General features: G+C 39.1%; 1 protein-coding gene across 1 annotated transcript in view; it reads left to right on the forward strand.

Annotated features, from left to right (window-relative positions):
* PRKX (protein kinase X-linked) overlaps positions 1-5,882 on the forward strand; it is a 63,092-nt gene extending 57,210 nt beyond the window's left edge. Inside the window, exons 8-9 of the mRNA XM_040582806.1 lie at positions 1,456-1,604; positions 2,113-5,882. Coding sequence (XP_040438740.1) covers positions 1,456-1,581 — 126 coding nt within the window. The 3' untranslated portion in view covers positions 1,582-1,604; positions 2,113-5,882. The remainder of the gene's footprint in view (positions 1-1,455; positions 1,605-2,112) is intronic.
* Positions 5,883-22,047: the final 16,165 nt, after the last annotated feature.

The following is a 22,047-nucleotide window of genomic DNA, read 5'->3' on the forward strand; positions in this document are numbered from 1 at the left end:
ACCAGTATTATATATAGAGAGAGATAAAAAAAAATCTAAAACAGAGGATTTTCTTTTTCTCTTCTTCTGTGTGTCACTTCACAAAACTGGTTTTCCTGCTAAAATGCTTACAGGGAGGTGGGGGTACAGGCATTTACCCCCAGTGACACAGATGGTCCTCTGGAGCAGAGCAGTTTCTGCATGTTTTCTTACACACCTGGGCAGTATACTACGTCTGCCACATGCAAAAGAAGGACTTTGGTTTTGGCTGAAGCTTAGAAGTAGCATCCCTCAGGGACCCGTCCTCATTGAAAACCTGCTGATGGCATTGTTTCAAACTGAGAAGCCCTAAAGATCAGATAAGATCTCAGCTAACTGAAGTCAGACTTTATCTTTTTAAGGAGATGCAGAACAACATTTTGCTGTACTTCATACCTGTCTGAGGTATGACTTTTAGCCAGTTCGGTGGTTGTCTGAAAAATGTGCTCATCCTGAAGTGTTTTGTTAACTCATGATGATAGTTAAGCTGTTACTGAGAAGGGGATAAAGAGATCAATGTTCCTTGAGAGAAGAAGGGGGGGTTGCCCCACATTAACCCCTGTGGTTAATTAAATGTTCCAGAAAGGAGCTTTATCTCCTAACATTTGGCCAGAAGGGCAGAGTAATCTTGATGGCAGATACATGACAAGGGAAAACTACAGGTACTATGAAGCTGGTGGGCAGTGCTAGAAATCCAAAGGATCCTCTAAAGAAAGCAACAGAAAACTGATCGTTCTCTTGGCACCTCCAAGTTTCCTTAAAAAGATCCATTTGAATTAAGATGCTTTTACAGGCAGCCTTGTGAAATTAGGTTTTACGGTGCAGTAATTTCTTTACTTGCTTGAATTTATGGTTATGCTAGGAGAAAGCATAGTAGGTAGTGTGTGGCATACACAAGGTAGTAATTTCAGCCTCTTTAAAAGCAGTCAATCTATTTGAAAGCAATGAAGAGATGAGGAGGCTTTTTTCCTTCAATTAGAAAGCAGTTACCTAACTGCTTCTTAGTCTAAAGGAACCTAATGTGATTACACTCCTTTTCGGTCATAGGCCACAGAAGAGGGGAGGAGTGAGGAAGAAGAGTGGCAGATTATATTGTAACAGCACATGCATGGAAGTTTAGTTGTAGTAATCTTTTGCAGTATTTACCTTCAATCTGTAAGGCAGCTAGAGCTTGAGTGCTAAATGAAATAGGTATCTGTATTATGTGTCTTTGAAATGCAGTATTTAACTGCAATATATACAAAACGTTGGAACATCTCTGTGTCACTGCAGGTTTCTCTTTCTCATGCCATTCATTATTAGTGAAAAAGGTGAACTTCTATAAATATGTAGCCTTTTTGTTTAATCAGTCTTTTACAGAATTTCTGCTTTAATATGATGGAGAGGTGCTTATTGAGAAAACTGTACTAACATTTTTGTTGTGCTTGTTCTGACTAGCCTCCCATAGTACCGAAAGTATCCAATGATGGGGATACTTCCAATTTTGAAGCTTATCCTGAAGATGACTGGAACAAGACACCTCCAGTACCCCCTAAAGATCTAGAAATTTTTAAGAACTTTTGAATGCCACATCTACACTGGACGAGGTATGTCCAAATGTCAGGAGTCCTCTTCACAACATAGCAGGTCTGTGAGTGAGAGCCGTATGCAGATACTACGTTTTCTGATTGATTACAGTAGTTAATACTTCCATACAGCTCGTAAAACCAACATGAATCACAGTAATAGATGTTATAAAGTAAATTGTTGAAATAGAATACTGTAAAGCAGGCTTACAGAATGACAAAAGTAATTTATCTCACAGGCTGTTCTAGAACAATGAGGAGTTATTTGCATACAGATATTTAAGGCCTTCTGTCCTTAAAACATCTAAGACAGTGTGTTAAAAGCAAATATCTAGATTGATTTAACAGATAAGGCAATGGGATTGTTCTTGATTGCAAGACTTTTATATTAATAATGAAGACTTTAGTTAGAGGAATAAGTAGTTCTGTACCCTGGATTCTCTTTTATAACTGTGATAGGTTGATACTTGTTATTCAGTTCACATGTTCCACACTGTATTTTGTGTTCCTTTTTCATTATTTGCCTTAGAAACTGGAAGGAAATTGAAGTGCTAAGAGCAGGTCTGAAGAAAAATGGAGCTCATACATAAATGAAGACTGACTTTGTGGATAAGAATGATACTGCATTCAGATATGGGTCTTAGTCTATAGTAAATATCTAAAGAGTTGGAAGCAGGCAAGAATAATTTTTTTGCTGTAAACATTTGACAATAGTTTAGTAAATTGTAATATTGATAGTCTACTCTGAAGTAGACTCACTGAAATAGTATATTTTAGGATTTGTTTTTAACTTATGGTTTAGTTAAGTTTCCTGCTATTCCCAGATCCTTTTTGCATAGTTAACTCATAGACTTAATTTTATAAGTTTATACTAAACTTGTGTAATTAAAAGCACAAATTAGTATATATGTATATAATGAATACAATACAACTAAAGCACAGGAACTGTGCAAAGATGTAAATTTTTGTACTTCGCAGAGTCTATGATTTTTATTTTTCAAGTAATGTTTTTCAAGAGGTTCTCTAGGAATAAAAATCTTAAAAGGATAAATGAGTTTTTCATCATCTTATATACATTTTATAATTCTTTGTAAAATATAAAAATAATTACGTTTTAAAAAAGATTTGTACCTAAAATTTCCAATGCCTCACACTTGCAACCATCGTACTTGAAAGCAGAAAGACAAGGGCATGTTTTATTGTTGTTTAAGATGCATCTTAATAGCTAATTCATGAATTTCTGTTACAGTGGTGTCTCTTTACAAACCAGGATATTGAGTGATTGTACACTGTCTGAAATGAGATTACTCACATGAAGACTCTCTGTAAACATGCAGTTCAGTGCATACTGATCAAAAGGGCTCTGGCTTTTACAGGAGTTGTTTCTCTCAAGCTTGCTGTCTTCTCCAAATGTAAAACATGAGCCATAACAGACTTTTTTCATTATTGAAATACTTGTTGAATGCTTGGCACTTCAGATTATCAGAGGGAAGACTGAATATATAGAAAGCCTGATTGTTCTGCTCCTGCTTTTGGAAATGTCCTAAAGTATCCGCTGCCAGGAATTTCATATATGTAGAGTTCAAACCTTAGGTGTAAGGAGTCTGTCTTTTCATCCTGTACTACTTTCTAGCAGCTCGAGTACAGTGTATTTAGGAAGTATTTGCAGTACTGCTTCATTTTACGTAGCACCAAATATCAGTATGTGCATATGTATGTATTTATATATACGAATACTTACACACATGAAGGTAGATCATACACAAGTAAGGATCTGTTTTCAGGGTTTTTTCACGTTACATATTGTGATACTTGTGTTAATATAGGGGAATTGATTTTTAAGTGCTTTGATTTCAAAAAGTAATTACATTCCTTCAGATTCTGTGGGTTTAGATAACTTTCAGTGAATTCACAATACTTAGACCATATTATTTATTTTTTTTCAAAAGCACATCAGCTCACTGGAGTTCCACTACTATGACTGATGGCTCTACATAAAACTGTTTAAGTAGATCATACAGATAGTTTCGCCCACAAACTGCTGTCCACATTTTTTATCTGAAATGCCATAAGAAATGTAGGCCAAAGATTCATTTTTCTAAACTAAATCCTGAATGCTTACAAAGTAGACTATGGTAATCACTACTGAAATTACCATGTTTATAATTTCACAACAGAGCTGCAGCTCCTTGTGCAAAATTGACCTCCATTTTCTTTTGTTTAGCTCTAAACAGTATGGAAGTGCTGTTGAGAACTTGCAGTTTCTAGGGTATTAGGTATATTTCTTCATAAAGGAAGTCTAAGAGATTGCATAACTCTGCAAAAATGCACAATGTGTAAGAAAATCAGGATACTTCAAGGTGGTGATTCTAGAATATCACAAAATCTCCTTAATGTTATGCAAGTGCCACAAGTTGATGGCTGCAGCTGCCACTCAGTAAGTATTGTGTAGGATTGTATAATGAAGTACAGGAAAACCCATAGAAAATTATCATTTTAACCTGGAAAAATAACTTACTCTTATCTCTTGAAAAAATGAATCTGGTCCACTATATTTGTATCTGTGGAATTAATTATTCCACTTCAGTTGGAAAAACTGAAGCACATAAAAAACAGCTTACTTCATCTGAGGGGAGCAAGCACAGTTCAGGGTTTTTTTAATGTGTAAGCTTACAGTATTTTATGGAATCTGAATACTAAAAAACCAGTTTCTTATTTCAAAAGGTACATACTGCAAGAAGCAAGTGTGCTAAAAGTAATTTTTTTTTTTTTTGTTTAAAATGTAAAAGCTGCACTGTGTTGAAGTCTTCAAAGCTGAGGAAATAAAGTTGCATTGACTAATGTGCCCCACTGGTGCTTGGGAGTTTTGAATGCTCGAACAACAGGAGATAGTGGATTTTCTTTTATGTATCTTATCCATTGCTGGCAGTGGATGCACTGACGCTCGTTATGATAGAGACTAAAGAAACAAACAAAATCTTGCTAATAATGCTAATCCATTGACTTTACATTGTTTCCAGAGCCATGTGTACATATGCCTGACTACTGACCTCGTCAACATGCTTTCTAAGTACAAAACTGCTTTCAAAATTTTTTAATTAAAATGCTTAACCAAAACATTTTTTAAGCATTATTTTTAAGTGATCAGTTATTTTCTGTAGGGTCTTGAACTTAATAAGCTGTTGGTACCTGCCTATTTTATTTATTTGCACAAGTGAGTCTGTTTTATGTTAAGTTTTTGCTGGGACTTCATGGCCCACTAACATAGTTCTGTCTGAATGCTCACGCAGAAGTCCCCGGATACACACAGCACTAAGGACTCTGGATTTATGTTTTTTTTAAGGAGACTAGAACACTTTATTATTTTCTATTCGAGTATTGTATTCTCTGAAGTTCATTTTATTTTGGTTGCTTCTGTTAACATGTGTTTTTGCATATAGACTGTTGCATAAGGACTTTTCTTGCAAGAGCCCATAGGCCTTTGGTATTCTGCTTTGGTGAACAAGAATGTTAAACATTAAAAAACAACCTTTATTTTTGAGTTTTATATATATATATATTTTTAATTGCCCAATTTGAGGTTTTAAGTGATAAAACGTGCATTGTAAACTCAATTGCCTTGTAACCAAATGATATAAATGCTTCATGATTTCAATGGAGAACATGCTGTAGATTTTCCTGTAAATTAGCTTGATCAATGAATATGTGTGCTACTGAGCTTTAACTAATGTGATCTTCCACTGTAGAAAGTCATTGTTAATGGATCAAATATAGGTACTAAACTATGTTTAAATGGATGAACAGGGATTTTGCAGTTTTGAAAGCGATTAAGATATGGCTGTTCCTCAGCCCGTCTGCTTGCCATTCAGAAGAGGTGTGATGCAGTGCTTCCTATGCTATAGAATTATTTTTCAGCTTTCAATAACTGTAGCATGATTCCTTTTCGTACTGTACTGTGTACAGACTTCCCATGTTTTGCACTTTTCTATGGCAAATCTTGACTGCTTTATAAATGCTCTGTTGTGTAGTAAGTAGTGATAGCGGTAGCAGGCCTTTGTGTACTGACTAATCAATTTGAACTGCTAGACTTGCAAGGTTAGCTTGGACTACGCTGTATGTTGCTGGTTGCTTGTTGTAGCTCACATGTATAAGTACTGTTCAAAGTTACAGTCAGCCCTCATTGCACAATGAAAATCACTGTGATCTGTACATAAACCCTAGTAAAATTTTATTGCTGTTTAATTTATGTAATATCTGTCAAATCTGGTTTCATTTAATAAACCTTTGTATCTTTTTAAATGTTTAAACCTAGTTTGCTTCCGTTTATGTTGGGAGGGTGTAGAGGTTCTTCGTCCAAAAAAATTATGAAGGGGAGAGGACTAGAAAAACAACTGTTCCCTCTTTTCAGGAGTTAAAGTCTTTCCAGAGCAAGACACAAGTGGTGGAACATATTTCAGTTGGTGTGGAAGAAACATCAAAAAGTATATTTTCAAATTCCCTTCAGGTAGTGCAGCAATACTGAAAAGTGTTAACTCAGACTTCTCATTAAATCTTGATTATAGGACCCTAATTGCTTTGACGTTTTCACAGCTTAATGACCTGAACACTGTCCGGAACACTAATTTCAATCAGTTCCTTTAAGCATCAAAAAATACTTTTATGATGTCAGGCACAACTAACTAAACCTTTGTTTCATCTTCCATCAAGAACTTCAAAAGTCCATTTTTACCAAAATTGGTTTAGCTGTTGGTCACTTGTATTTAATCTCTTACCCACTAGATAGCTTAATCTTGCAGAGACAATTACATGGTCATAGAAGCAACTGGATAGAGTTTGGACTAGTTAAGGACTGGTTTTTTTAACACAGAACTTCGTGCTTTCTTTCTGCCCACCCTAACTCTAAATTTTGCGCATTGATGTTTTTCTCTTGTAAACCACTATGTCATGCACTTCAAGAAACTGCTAATGGAAAGTGAAGGAGCACTGCAGTGAGCCCTGGCAGGCCTTTTAGTCATGTCTTTGACGTGAATCAAAAGGACTGCTGAGTTAAAACATACCAAATCTTTAAATGTTAGCAAGTGTTCAGGGTGTTTGTAAAGAATTCGGTTTGGCATCTTGTTCTTACCCCAGCCTTTCGCCATGTGGTCAAGTATTTGTTCTAACCTGACTACTGTATCTTTTTGACTATATGTGTAGCTCTGGATCTTATCCACAAAGGCCATTTTAAATATGCTTTTTCACTCATGCAGGGCAGGTAAATTTTGATGGTGTGTAACTTTGGACCATACTCACATAGCATTACTCACTACTCCCAAACTTGTCTCGTTTCCATGGTTCATTAGTCCTTTTTACTGCAAAACACTTAAAACGGCATTTGACAAGATCCCACCCTTCTGTGACCTACTGTTAACCAGTAACAGTATGATATTATAAGAAATGGTTGAAAGCAGCTGGCAGTCTTGCAGCTCTGGATCTTGCCCAGTACTTTGTGCAGCAGTGTAATTCACATATCGAGCTCTTCCTTGTGCGAACTGCCTAGCTGCTACGATCTCAGCTTCAGAATTGAGACATTTCACAGGGAAAATAAAAGGTTCATCTACTGTCCTCCATAGAACAGTCTAGCTTTCCTTTCTTTCTCTTCCCCTTTTCATCTGCCCTTCAAAAAAACACCACACATGAATGTGTGTCAAGCTTCCTATTTATTCTTGAAACTAGGAATATTGTAAAATTTTACCAAGCCGAATTGTAAGAATTTCTTTTAATGTACCCAGATACCTTTCTTGTCATGTGCAGGAATATTCCAAACTGTGACATCTGGAAATTTCAGCAGTAAATAAGGCTATTTTACCAGCTTTGACTTATGGTATGCTTTTATCTGATTTGCTGCATTTATTTCAGTGCCGATAAGAATGGGTTGTGGGGGCAGTTGAGAGCTAAGCACCTTCTACTGCATCTGTAATTTAGGACCACTTGAAGGCTCTGAGGCAAATCCCAAAACTGATATGTTTATCAGAGTGTATCATAGATACCTTGAAAAGCGTAGTCTCTTTCAGCTTAAGCAACTAACCAACTTGACGTATTTTTAATTTATTTATTCCTTCTTGACTTCAGCATATTGTCCATATTCTGGAGTGTGGTAATAAAGGCAAATGGAAGAGAGAAAACTATTTTGAAAAAACAAAAGAGCTTGAATTGGACTTCAAGAAGTAACTTGGTATGCCTGAACAGTGCTTACTTGCTCTGTCACTAGAGGTTGTAAACTATGCCTATTCTAGCTTTATGCTGACTGCTAAACTGTAAACTGCTTTTCTTCCCAGTATTGTATAAAAAGAGAGTTGTAGGAGCCAGAGTTTATTTCAGATTTAGTCAGTAATTAGTCTAGTTTAGAGAATCCTTAAGACTAAAACCCATTGGTTGGAGGAGAAAAGTGCTTTAAAGCCATTATCCTCTTAGTTTTGTTTTGCGCACATATAATCTGTGCAAAGGAGGTTGTGCTTTGAATGCAGCTACTGTTATAAATCCCATGAGACAACAGCTCACTTGAGCATGCGGTGTGTCAAGCTTCCTTCACCACCTAAACGTAAGTCTTCTCACCTCGAAGGACCAAGTCTTTTTTCTTTCAGCAGCTTTGTGAGAGTGCAACTGAGCAGCTTAGCAAATATTGAGACTGAGCCTTAGAAAAACTCTGAGCTTTTCAATGGCAGCTTTCTTCAGGTCCATGTTTCTTCAAGTTAAGCATTAGACAACTCAGTTTTTGTTTTAGGATACAAAAAATAAAAGATTCTCAGCTATGTAGTGCTTCTGAAATTTTCGTGAACAAATGTGAAAATGGAGTAGAGAGAAAAAAAAAACAACAAGCCAAAAGCTATTGAGTGAGGAGGCATGAAGAGAGGAGGTGAAGCTGAGATACCTAGAGGGCATTTCTCAAAACTTCAGTCCAGGTCATGGTGAACGCTCCACAGCTTGTCCTCTGTTTTGTATTAGATTTTCCTGGGGTGCTTTCATTAAAAAATTAATGATATGAGACATGTTGGGAGTTGCCTCCTGAAAACAAATTGTTGGTTGTTGTCAGTCATTGATACTGTAAATACCTTTTGTATGACTTTAAAGTCTAAGTCTTTGATAGAAGTGTAAAATCTGGCTTATTGCCCCCAAAAACAACGTTTACCTGGATGGTAAAGGAGCCAGCTGAGTTAATACTGTTAACTGCGTCCTTTTGTTTGTTCATTTTGGTTTTACATTCAAAATTACTAAGTATCTACATGAAACATTTAATGACTTGAAGTTCAACATGTGACGTCACATGTTTTAAGCAAATGAGGCACTGCCGCTTTAAAATACGGGGCTTTTTCACTGGTTTTGTTCCTGTATGTGTCTTAAGCAATACATGTGGATGTCAAAGGAAAAGCAAAGTTGCCAATAGAAGCAAGTTTTCAGCTTCTGGGTTTTCTGCAGAGTAGATGTTGTTTAATAGGTAATAAGTTTACCAGAGGATGGGATTCATGGAGTGAAATAACCTATGTTAAGGATAGCTTTATTTGCTAGTGGTGACAGACAAGAGTTGCAAAAGTTTTTTTGAATTTCCAAGTACAAAATAAGATTTAATGACCAGACAGTGGAGTGATTACTTTTGTTACAGGTATTAAAAATTAAAAACAAATAGACCTTCTTACCATGCCAGTGCCAAAATCATGGACAGTACTGGAACTTCACACTCTTTATCTTTGTTATGAGTCTGTGTTCTGGGTTTTTTTCTGATTTCACACTGTCAACAATGATAGTAATGAATACAATGAAAATGCAAATGAGGAGACATTTACCTTGTAATGTCTTTAAGCTTCTAGTGTGTTCTGTACACTGAGTGGAGATTTCATCTTACTTGAAATAATTCAGTCCATATGTGTTTTTTTCTCTCTAAATCTCTTTAGGTGATCTTAAATTGGCATAGCTTCAAGCAGCTAAAAAGAGAAAAGCTGCAAGAAGATTACAGAAACAGTCAATGACTTTTGGAACATATGTTGTCCAAAAGTTGGGGGCTGGGGTGAGGTGGTGTTCTTTCTCTGCATAGGGCCATAGCATGTGATGTATTGGAAGGAAAAATACAAATCACCTTGAAATCAGGTTTGAGTTACAGTGTAGTTTCATATGTTGCCAAAAAGTTGTTGCGTTTACTGGCTTCTTTTAGCGAGTTATCTGTAAAGACATCCATAGCTATATTTTCCTGTATTGTTTTGGAAGTGCTTGCTTCATGTTCGAGCTTGTTTCCCTGTTGCCCTGAGGGTGACGTTCAGTGCAGTTCTGTTTATTCTATTGAAATTCAACCTCTGATCCAGTTTCTTCTCAAGGTGTTATTGAAAAAGCTCTGATCCTGTTTCTTCTCAAGGTATTATGGGAGGTAGCAGCAATAAATTATGGATTGAAACAATGCATTATTGTGAGTCACATTAAAGACTGTGAATGAGAAGCAGACAAACAAGAGAGGATGAAAAAGCCCTATCATGGCAGAGTCTTTGAAAGGATTTCCAGTAACACCATTAAGTTAAGACGTTGTTTTAAAGAGTTTTAAGATAGCAAGCTTAAGGATCAAAGACAATTTCTCCTATTAATGTCATTTGTTCCATCTACGCAGTCTATCTCATTTTGCACATTTGGAATAGGGGGAAGTCAGCAAGTAGGGGTGTATATGCAATTGGCTGCAAAAAGAGAGGGTCGCTGTGTGAGGAAAGAAGCTTAAAAACCTAGTTTCTACAAACTGCTCTAATAGAAATTTAACACTGCATAACAAATGTTTAGCTGTGGCAAGAAGGGAAAGAAAAATCATCTGCATTGCACTTGTTTCCTGGTATCACCGTAGCACATTTAGGCAGTGTTTCTTTCTTTGGTCAGGGTTTTAATTTTTTTCAAATTGGAAAAGGGTCTGTGTGAAATAAAAATCTTCAACGCCTATTTCCTTTGATACTTTATCCTCTTACTTCTATAAGAATAAAACCAAAACCAGCTAAAAAAACTCCACCACCCATGAAGTAGTTGATTTAAGGCAGATGCAGCTTCTAGGGGTGGAGAGAGTACTTGAAACTAAAGAGCAGCAACATCTCAGGAATGGTAGAGGAAGTGTTATTTCCTTGGTTTGAAAGTTTTCTCTCTGAATTTCCTACTCCATGTCTTGTGTTACACCAGGTGGACTCAGGACTTCAAGGATCAAATTAGGTAAATTAATCTTGAGGGTGGGAAGGAAATACTTAAGAGAAGTTTTGACTATTACTTGACCATTTCACAGAATCACAGGATGGTTGAGGTTGGAGGGGACCTCCAGAGATCTGGTCCAGCCACCCTGTTTATGCAGGGCCACCTAGAGCCAGAACAATAACACAGTGTTTTGTGTTTTGCGTTCATCCCAAGTGACATTTTTGGAACGGTTCTCAAAAGTTAAGAAAGTTAAATACACAGTGGGGTTTTTTTGTTGTTGTTGTTTGTTTCACTAAAAAATAAATCATTTTTAGATATTTTTTTTTTTCATTTTAAAGTTTTCCAAACGACCCCCAAACTAATGAATTAATTGTTTTCACAACTTTTAACTTCAGCAGCGTTCAAATAACAAGCTAAGGCATTTGTTCAGTTCCTTGTCTTCTCAAGTGCTGTGGAAGGATTGTTTAACTTCTCTGGACTTAAGGGAGGTCTGAAGTCATGAAATGGACTATGTGTTGATGTCAGCTGCTGCATGCTGGTTGCTCATGACCAAGCAAGTTCTTGGAAGCATTTGAAGGTTGTGCTGAATTGCTGTCTCTATAGTCAACCTTGGATTTTTATTTGGAAGAAAACTGATTCTGTGTATCAACCATCTCATGGTTGAAAGAATGTTTCCTCATTGACTTCCAGGTGTTGAACCAAGTTTCCAACAGGTCATAAACTTTTTTACCTCCCAGGTGTTTCAAATGGCCACGCCAGTCAACCTTGTTTCTCTCAAGTCTAGAAAGTTACGAGTGGCCTTTCTCTGGCTTGGGGGGTTCGGAGGGGTGGGCATAGTGAAATCAGTGCAGGACCAAGCTCTTTGCAAACTGAGGGACAGAAGACTGCTGTGCTTATGTGTTGCTGGGTGTGCGCTGAATCCAAAGAGTACAGGATGCTGCTTAAAATACAGTTCTGTCAGATAAAGAAGTTTCACCAGAAACTTATATCCACCCAGTTCTTTCTACAGTGATGTGACAAGCTGGCAAAAAGTGAAGTCTTGTAACATTGTGCTTTCATTTCCACCAGACATGGTTGTCTGGATGAATCATAAACTCTGAGGAGCTCCCGTATGGCTAGCTGGAGTGTGGAAAGAGAATGCGTCACCACAAAAAAGCCCTTCCAGGAACCATGAGCCCAAGCCTGATCCCATTTGGCTTGCCAGCCAGTTCTTTCATCACAGGCAGATGGGAATGGAGCACAGCAAGACCCCTCAGAAAAGAAGTTACCTCAGGCAGGAAAGGCAGTCAAGGCAAAGCCTGGCACAGCTTCATGTCTGTTCCTTGGGCTGCGTGACAACGGAGAGTTGTGCGATGGGTCTAAAGACATAGACCTGTCTGCACCCGTCCAACTTTGTTCAAGCACTCCAAATATATAACTACCATATTGCTCATGCAGGGTGCCTCATGTCAACAAAATAATTCCCTTTAATATTTTGGCTTTTACTAATACAGATCCTCCTCCAATGAAAACGGTGCCGTGGGAATTGGTCTGCAATGCATGTAATTGAAAACAGAGGAAGATTGATGCCATTTCCAAGTAACGCCTTTCTTGTGATACACTCCTCGTTTACTTAGTAATCAGTTTATGTACATACAGTAATAACAGTATCTATGTTTATAATCCCTCTCTTTTCAAATACCATATAATGAAAAACATTCCAGAAAAAGTTAAGAAACATTTTACCACTGTTAATTAACAGAACCTGAGTTGTTCTTGTCCTTTTGGTGACAGGAGGGTAGAGGAAGAACTGCTCGCTCTCTCTAAAAAAGGTTAAGGAATAAAATAACCACAGGAGTACTTTTATATTATACTCCCAAAGTCATTGTATTTATTTTCAAACAATAGTAAATCACTCAATTGTTTCAACTGGGCTTAGTTCCAAACAGTTCTAAATTTGGACTGTAAAGAACTGATCTTGAAAAGACGTGCAGGAAAACAAAACTCTTCCTCTCTCATTTCCTGTTTGAACTGATGAGAATTCGAGCTCCTCTTTAGTTAACTTGGCAAGCTTTACTCCCCCATGGACTGTCCTTTTAGTCAAGGATCACAGAATGTCCTCATGTGAAAAGCATGAATTTATAATCCAATGTGTGTTGTAAAAGAGCTTTTTTTTTTTCTTTAAAAATGAGCCACAGCACTATTAAAAGCATTTTAATGGTTTTATACTACTGTGTACAGAAGTGATTCCACTTTCAGCTTGCTGTGTTTTGAATACATTATGCATTGCCTTTTAATACTGCTGATCACAATCTTTAATACATAGCAATAAAAACACAGCAAGACACAGTGAGATAACAAGAACACAACTATCATGCGCCAAGTGCTCTAGCTCCTCATGATGATCCTGATTCAGGGAGATGAATGAAGCTGGAGATGTAGGCTTTGCCCCAGGAATTTAAGTAAATGGCCAAGGAGCTTCAAAATGTCCTTGGACGAAAGGGGATTGCACAGACCTTTGGGTGGGGGGAAGATGCTGCGTCTTCGCTTGTGTGGGACGTCGGGGAGTTCTTTGAGACATTAAGTGTGGACTTAAAAGAGTATAAGGAGGCTCAAGGGGGTTGAGACTTCAGTCAGAAGATATTATTTTTCTTGTGATACAATACTAGATATTTTATAACTGAAATAATATTTTTATGAAATCTATAAAATTTATGAAATTATATGAAATCACTGCAAATAGTAGTGATTCTGAAAGTGACAGCATCACTGGGGTCAGTGAGTGAGATAGACATCACTCACAAAATGTAGTAATTTGGAGGAATCTAACGGGAGCATTGTCAAAAACAAGGGAAATTTTCTTTCTGTTTTTTCTGGTATGTTCTAAGAAGTTCTAACCTAGAGTGGCAGTTGTAGGTTTATTCAGAGGAAAACTATGCAGCTGTTTAACTGAGTAATCATTAAAGACTCCCTGTTCAGGTAAGTCAAGGTCATACAAGTAGCTCTGACATGCAATTTAAAAAGGCTGTGATGTTGATATGCTCTGCTGTCCTTGCAGGTTGCCTTTACTCACTGAAAAATAGATTTGTCATCACATTATTGGCACTGGTAAATTTAGCTTACACTTGCACATGCTGATGAGATTGGAAAGGTTGTTTCTTCTGCAGTAGTTTTAGAGTTCCAAAGCGCTTCACAAAAACAAGATAAATTTCTTCTCGTGTCTACAAGTCCATCTTCCTTAAACCGGTCATAGTGGGTTAATATCATAATGTTTCTGTTTTAACTGAACGAAACAATGATTGTTAATGTTGAATGTATAAATCAGGCATTTTGAAGGGGAAAATTTATGGTACTTGGGCTAGCACCAGCATATTGTGAAGAAAATGAAAAATCTGAACCTGAATCAAAATTTCTGGTTTTCACTTTAAGTAGTCACCCAGAGAAGTAGCTGGGAGATGAATTAAGGACAAAGTGATGATTTGATTCTTAAGAATGCTTCAACACATGATTTCACAGACAAGAAGAACCTTTACTAGTACACGGAAATATTTTTGTATCCAGGTCCTATACATGATCATTTAAAAAGTGTGATTCAACAGGCTGGAAATGCGTCATCCTCATGTGCAGTGACGGTGTTGTGATCCAATAAACAGCTTCTGCAGACCTTCTTCTAGCTGAGCTTTCCACAATATCCCAGATCCATCGAAATAGTGGGTAAAAATTCTCTTGAAGGCCAGCGGTATGCTGGATTTTTGCACAGTATCGGGCACTACTGAAGGGAGCCTGGCACCCTGAGTTGTGTATTGCAACTTGAGTCAGGGCTTCATACCTTCCAGCTGGTTATCCAGCATCTGCCACGGGCAGTCGCTGTATCCTTCTGGAGTCAAATCAGTACTTAAAATTCTTTGATACTTGTATCTCTGCAAGTGTCTGCGGGTGTTAAGGAAGTGGAAGGAGATGGATGCTAGTGCTGGGGAGGGTAAAACCCTGCCGGTGGTGGCATGGTGTAGGAAGGACCAGAGGGACAGAGGGACCTGCCAGCTGACACAGCAGCTGCCTCCACCTGTGGTGCCTGCTAACCACAGGCACGCAGCCCAGAAGGGTGGGTGTAGTATGTACGTTTGTGATGGAGATGTCAAAGCGTCCCGCTGTGCAAAGTGCAGACCCAAACACTCACACGTCTCCTCTGTCTTTCTGTAACAGTAGCATAAATATGGGAGCCAAAATAAGGAGTGGTCTTTTTCCATCGTATTTTAGTAAGATGAGAGTCTGTAAGCACAGTCCAAGGGAAAGAACAAAGAAGGAAGAAAAAAACAAAACTTTTGTGAGGTAGAGCCTGTGGTCTGGGGTTTGCATAAAGATGTTAAATAGCAGCCAGAGAGAGAAAGCAGAGCTCTGACAGCTAGCTGGGGGAAGAGGGGAGAGCTGAGGGAGCAACGGGGTAGGGAAGGGAAGCTGTCCCAAAGCCAACATGAATTAAAAAAGAATTAAGCTGAAAGGACTTGAATGGAGAGGTTTCATTTGCCTCTTCTTGGATGAAAAAGCAATCTCCTTAGAAAGGAGAAATATCTTTAAAGTGTTTGTAGCGTGTTGCTCCCCAGGTTGGTCTGCAGAGAAATCCCCTTCTCCCAAGGGCAGCTGGGGAGCGAGGACAGAGCCATGTCACCCCACCCACTTCACAGCAGTGTAGTCCCCTTCAGTTCAGCAGGCAAGGCTCCTGCCTCTGGTGGCACCTGCTGTCACTTCAGCAAAGATAATTGCCCTGCTGGGAACCCCTGGCTGCTTCGGCTCTGGGAGACTATAAATACACACTTGTTTGTCTTCTCCTTGCAGTCTTTTCTCTTTTGCTTGCTTTCAACGAATACTCTTCTGTTACATTGTGGGTAACTTAAATAAACATTTATTACTGTAGTTACATATATAATAACATAGGCTTTTTTTTCCTTTACTCTCACATATTTCCCTCAAAGAAACGAGCCTACTTATTAGGTATCAGTTAGCCATTGTGTGGCACCAGAACTGTAGATTGCAGTTTGTTTCCTAGATAAGTAGATAGCTTAATCTCATTAGCTGTAGTAATTTTTTATAGTGAGACCCTATATTATTGCAACCTGTGCTATATCTCCTATGGGTAAATGTGTCTGCCTGGTACCTTTGCCTAGCAGCACATTCATGTACTTAAAAGTTTTGATTGCCGTGGGAGAATTTATGTTTTTCAGTACTCTAGGGATAAAATTATGTACAAATACTGCAGTGGGAGGGAGGAGAAAATTAAAGTCAGGGATACTGAATCTTTTTCTGCATCCAGAGATGCAGAAAACACCAGAAGAAATTACAGTATGGAGTAAGCAGGGACCTGTTTTTGCAGGCTGATTACTAATAACTAATTATCAGTTATTAGCTGAACAAAACACCTCTGGGAGTCCTAAGACTGTTTTTGCTGTTTCTGACTTTGCTCTGCCTCTCTATCCCTTTTCTGGCCTTCCTACAGAGGAACTGCTGTGCTCGCTTGTTTGCAGAATCATAGTCTGGTGGCAAAACTACAGGTCAGTGAGGCAAAGATTAGCATAGATTTTTGGGCAATTATTTGAAAGATGTAAAAATCCAGTGGGGTAAGCTTAGAAAGAGAATAATCTAAATTCTTACTGTGTAAATGGACCTTGGACTTGCTCTGCATAGAGGTCTTTTTTTTTGCAAGCCTAAAATGTTATATCCTGTAGAGGAATTATAGAGGAATGAAGCTGGGTTAATTAGCATTGATAATACACAGCTGTGGGCTGGCTTCAGGGGTGTCGGGTTGGCTGATACGGATAATGTGCAGCTGTGGCTGGTTCCTGCTATGTAGTTAAATAGCTCTAAGGGGTATGGAAGGGGAGGACTGGATGGAGAGATATGAAGAAGAAGCAGAGGGAGGAGTGATAGCGCCCCAGATGCAGGAGAGACAAGGAGAGGCCCCAGGAGAAGAAGGGGGCTGGAAGAGGAGCCTGGAGAAGGAAGACTCTGGATGCAGCAGAGGCAAGAAGCAGGGTGGCCTGGCCTGAAGAGGATGAAGAAACAGCAGACAGTAGATGAACTTCTGAAACCTTGTGGGGATTGGTGGCCGTGCTTGGGGCAAGGCGTGGGAGCTACTTACTGAAGTTAACCTGGTTATGGGATGGTAAAAGCCTTGTTGCAGCCAGTTAGTTTGGATAGGGCTGTGACTGTATCCTACCTAGAGCTATAACCAGATCCTGTCTGATCCTGGCAAAAAGAAAGATTGGGAGTTTTTTAGGACCCTGCAAGATCAAGAAAGATCCCACTGGTGTGAGGTGTGTGATTCCTAAGACGATAACTCTGGTTGGAGTCTCAACCTGCAGGCATGGAGCTGTGAATTTCCTAGAGATTTCTGTGACTGAGGAAGGAGTCTCAGTTCTCTAAAATGCCACTCTGCCCGCTCACTGGGCCACCACAGTTAAAACTTCGCGTCTTGGCCTTTAGGAGAAGTGTCAAAATGGGGAACGTGGTTGCCATCATAGTAAGAATTACTGGAGGATTGGCAACATGGCAAAAATTAGGTGTGTGTCTGAAAAAGCAAGTGATCTTGCTAGAAATAATAGGCATACTGCTGTCTTGGGGCTGAACTTCCTCTTCTTCCTTGAGGTTGGGGAGGCACACGCAGACACACTCACAACATGTCTTGGTCCGAGTGAGTAAACGCTTCAAATCCTCTATTGCAGGTTGGCACAGGTCACCATGAAAACACAGTCTCCCAAGGAAATGGTACTACTGTCAGCTTTTGTGAAATAGTGATGACTTCCCCCAAAAAATGGGAGGTTTTGCTCAGTGTTTTGCAGCCTGGTCGGGAGTCTGGGGCTCCATCCCTGCACCAGAGATCATTTCTATACAATGTAAGCCAGACTAACAGAGAAATACATATCCCTGCTTTCTCAGCATCCAAACTACTTTTGTAGTAGTTGTGGTTTGTAATTGTACACTTGGGAACTTACTGTCTTTCTGGTCCTGAGCCTGTAGGACAGAAGTCCTTGGAAATGCTTCAGGTTCCTTCCTTTGCTTCTTTTGTTCCTTCCTTTCCTGAGGAAATAGAAAGGATAAGGAATAAATAATGAAAAACAGATCACTTACATAATCATATATCAAGAAAATAAACAAAATGCAAACAGCTGGAATAATTACAGCTGTGTTGCCAAGCCTTGGCAGCCTGGCTTGCTGAGTTTCACTGTCCCTGTCCACCTAAGATCCCACTGAATCTGCAGAGAGCTAGCGCTCATGGAAGGGGAGCTTGCTGCCTCTCTGCTCTCCTGCACTTAAGTTTCCAAGGGGAAGGGCCACGGACTAGCAGGGTATCCAGCATGGAGCCCCTTTCCTTGCTCTTTGTGTATTTTTAGTCTTCTTCCAAAGTAGGGACAAACAGCAGTGAGGTCAGTGCAAACCATTTACTCTAGGTCATAAGTCAAAGCATTCCTGTGCCCTTTCATGGCTGTGAGCACAGCGATGACCTATTAGCATTTACATGTAATACAGTTGTGGTACAGCTGCAGGTTATAGCAGTGCTTCAAATGATGTAAATGAGGCTGGCCAAAGCTCCTTCTATCACTATGTGTTCTCCAGCTCTGGGGTTTACACTTGCATTGTGTTACAAAAGCTTTGGCCAAACTCCTTTCTTCCCCAGGGAAGCTCCACGCAGCTCCCTCACCCATCACAAAGCACCAAATGCAGCACATTTCTGGACAATGAGCTGCACTCCTGGCCCCAGGCCCAGCTGCTGTGTCTGGCTGGGGAAGTATATAACGGCCTCGAAAACTGCCCTGAACATCCTGTGGAGTAAAGCAGAGAGGAAAACGGGTTTTGCCGATCCTAGACACTCACAGCAGTAAGGGGAGGTGGACGTGCCAGAGCTGGCTGGGGCTCTTGCTGGTGCCTAGGTTAAAGGAAATGTAGCTCTCCTCCCACTCCTCAAATATCTGCTCCATTGATTCGGTCTGGTTTTCCCCTAGCATGAGAAATTTAGGGGGTGGAAGCTGAGATCATTTTCTTATAAAGCAAAAACATCTGTTAACCTTGAGTGCTGTCATGTCTGCATCCAGCAGCCAAGAAACCTCCATTTCTGCTCCGCATTATCACTGGGCGATACTTTGATCAGCAGGAAAAGTCTAGGGAAATAAGATTTATGGAGAACAGAGCTTTGCTAGTGTGAATCAGAAGGGTGGCTGCTCTCGCTCGGCAGTGAGGTCCCCTGGAATGCAGGTCCTCTGCTTCACTTGCTTAGTGAAATAGTTGTGCGTGGTCAGTCCTGCATGGAGGACGGAATTTCTGGTAAATCAGTAGCCAGGAAACAGTCCTGCAGAGGCTGCAGATGGCAAACCAGTCTCCTCAGAGTTATTTTAAATGACTATATTGGGGGGGGTGGGGGGGGGGGTGGGGGGGGGAGATATGTATGATGATCCCTGCTGTCACTGCATGGAAGTTCTGCATTGTGAAAGAGAACATCTGAGTAAACAGAAACCTTTTTTTTTTTTTCAGTTCAAAATTGTCTATGCAATCCTATACATACAGGAGTTCAAACTGAGAGTTGGTTATCTTGAAAAAATAGCAAAAAGAAAAAAATCTTCCTTTGGGATGTCTGTGACTAATACCAGGTGGTACTCTCAGATGTGAAGGGTGGTCTCTCCCAGGACCCAAGCAATCAGTACCCTGCTTCCTTTCCCTTTGTGTGAGAATGACAGACAGTCCTAAAACCTGCTTTGATACTTAATTTTTCATATATCTGTTCCTAAATCTTAGCTCTAAATAGCCTGAGATGGTATTAATTTTCCTGAAACTCGTGGTCTAGGACATTGGTACTTCCCTGAGTATTTCTAATCTGAAACATTTATAATTGGTATCTATTTATGTACATTTGATTACTGAGAAAGTAGAGCAGAGAGACAAGATTAGTAAATTATTTTGATTAAATCCTAGATACTGTGTTATGAATGGAAAATCAATCATTTTGCAGTGAAGTCTCCAATATCTTAACAAATCTCTCACGATGTAAGTAGGATTTTCTACCTAGTATCGCTATGGGTGTAGAGCTGTTACTCTTGCAAGGTTTTTTAAATACACCTCAACAGCAATGCTAACAGCTATGGGTTCAGGAATGCAGAATTCAGTTATTCAGGGGATCTGACTGAATTTGGACACTTTCCTTGCAATTTACTGTAATTATGTCACTGCAAGAGGTGCTGTTAAACATTTTAAGGATCAGTGAAGGAGAATTAAATTATATCGTGCTGACAGTTCTTTTGCTTTCTGTGCATAAAGTATTAAGTACTAAAGCCCTTGGACTGATTAGTAGAAAATCAAGATTAATGTCTTACCATACTGTAAAGAGAAGGAAATGTGGGTACTCTTAGCAAAAAAAATGAAACCTGATAAACTAAACAGCTATAATCCTTCTCTGGGAAGGGCTAGGATAATAAAATATGACACTTGGCTTTGTTAATGAAAAAAGCCTTATGAAATAAAACAGAACTTGGATGTTTGATTGCTTCCGGCTGACATCATACAGGCACTAGCTGCTTCCATGTATCCTCACCATACGTCTTCTATGCAGAGCTCAGTGTGGAGCAGGGTGGCTGGAAACAGCTGCTTTGCCTCAGATATTCCAGATAGCAGCTTGTCAAAGCAATCCGCTGGTGAGCAGGGAACTTGTTGTGACTAACTCATTTTTAGTGGATGTTTCATCTATTTGTCTCATTTTCAAAGCTCTGCTTCCTTCAGGATTTTCTATTGCAAGAGACATGAAAGACAGCTAATGTTAATGTTGTTTGCATTATAGATTATTGTTAATTTGTCCCTAACACAAGATTTTACATCTGTATATATGTGTTCATCAGTTTTGTACTGTGTTCAACGCAGATGAGTTGACTCTGTGACCAGGGCTCTTGGATGTGAGTCATGCAAATAATTAATAACAGTGCCACCCACCCAGAAATCTCAGTGTCCTGGATATTGCAAGTGACAGACATGGGGGAAAACTGATGTGCAGAATGAAATTACTTGTTGTGGGTCACTCAATTAAATTCAGCCCGCCATCCAAGACTCCTGACCTCCAAAGTCTGTTTCTTCTCTAACAGATCCCTTGGTGATACCACATGACACAGAAGGAGAACAGAAAAAAAGGCACCATGTAGCTTCTGTTCATATACATCTATGCTAAAACGAAAAGCAAGAAATATGGTGGAGTTGAGCTACCAGAGTTCAAGACAGCTGAGATAACTCTGGACAACGTTCTGAGAACATGTTCCACAGCACTTAAGGGGAATCCATTTCGTGTCCTGTCACCTATGTCAAAGGCCAGATCTGGCCATCCCTCAGATGGGGAAAAGAGTTTCAAATTGTGTGGAAGTTAAGACACATTCATTGCACTTACCAGGCCAACTGAAAACATAACTCAAAAGAATGAGGTAAATACACACCGGTCTTTTCTCTCACTTACAGAAGAGCAAACACAAAGTTGTAGCATTTCTTGAATTTATTTTGGCCGTGTATGCATTTGAGTAGAAATATTATCAAGAACAACAATGTTTGAGTTTAATGCAAGTATTATTGTTTTTTTTCAACAACGGTGAAGTTGCACAGCTTCAGAATTCTTTTAGACCATTTTCTGATTTTTTATAGCATCCATCTCATTTGGATATAGTGATTAGTAAGCACTCCATCAAGTCCCCACATTTTACTTACAATATTTTCTGCAAACCACGTGATGACAATGTATATCTTTTGGATGAAATAATGAAACTGACCTTACTTGATTTCCATGTGTAATGCTGCCAAAGTCTGTAACAGTAACAATTATAAACTCAGAATTTCTTAGCCAAGATTTTGTACTGAAAAAGCATCAAATTCCACAAATGTTATATTCAGCCATGTAATTGCTTTGTAGGGAGGGATAGAGCAGGTGGTTGGGAACAAAAATGGTTCAGTTTGCCTCATTTGGGTATGTGTTTACACAGTGCAATACTCTTGATTTGTGCATAAAAACTGTAAAAGAGGACAAAGACACCCCCAGCCTCCATATATAAGGGTGTAAACCTGCAGCACAGCATAAAACAGAGCAAAAGATACATTTTTTTATTCAGAAATATAAATCTCTAGTCCTAAAACCAGAATGCCCTCCAAAAATACCAAGCTGCAATAATAGCTTTAGCCTTTTCCATGTTTACGTCCTAAAAAAAGCACTATTCAGTCATTAAAATAAATATGCTGATTAATATAGCCACACAAACCTCTGCTCTTTCCTAGTATTTGTGTGCCAGAC

Source organism: Falco naumanni, chromosome 2 (genome assembly GCF_017639655.2).
Source record: "Falco naumanni isolate bFalNau1 chromosome 2, bFalNau1.pat, whole genome shotgun sequence".
NCBI classification, from domain to species: domain Eukaryota; kingdom Metazoa; phylum Chordata; class Aves; order Falconiformes; family Falconidae; genus Falco; species Falco naumanni.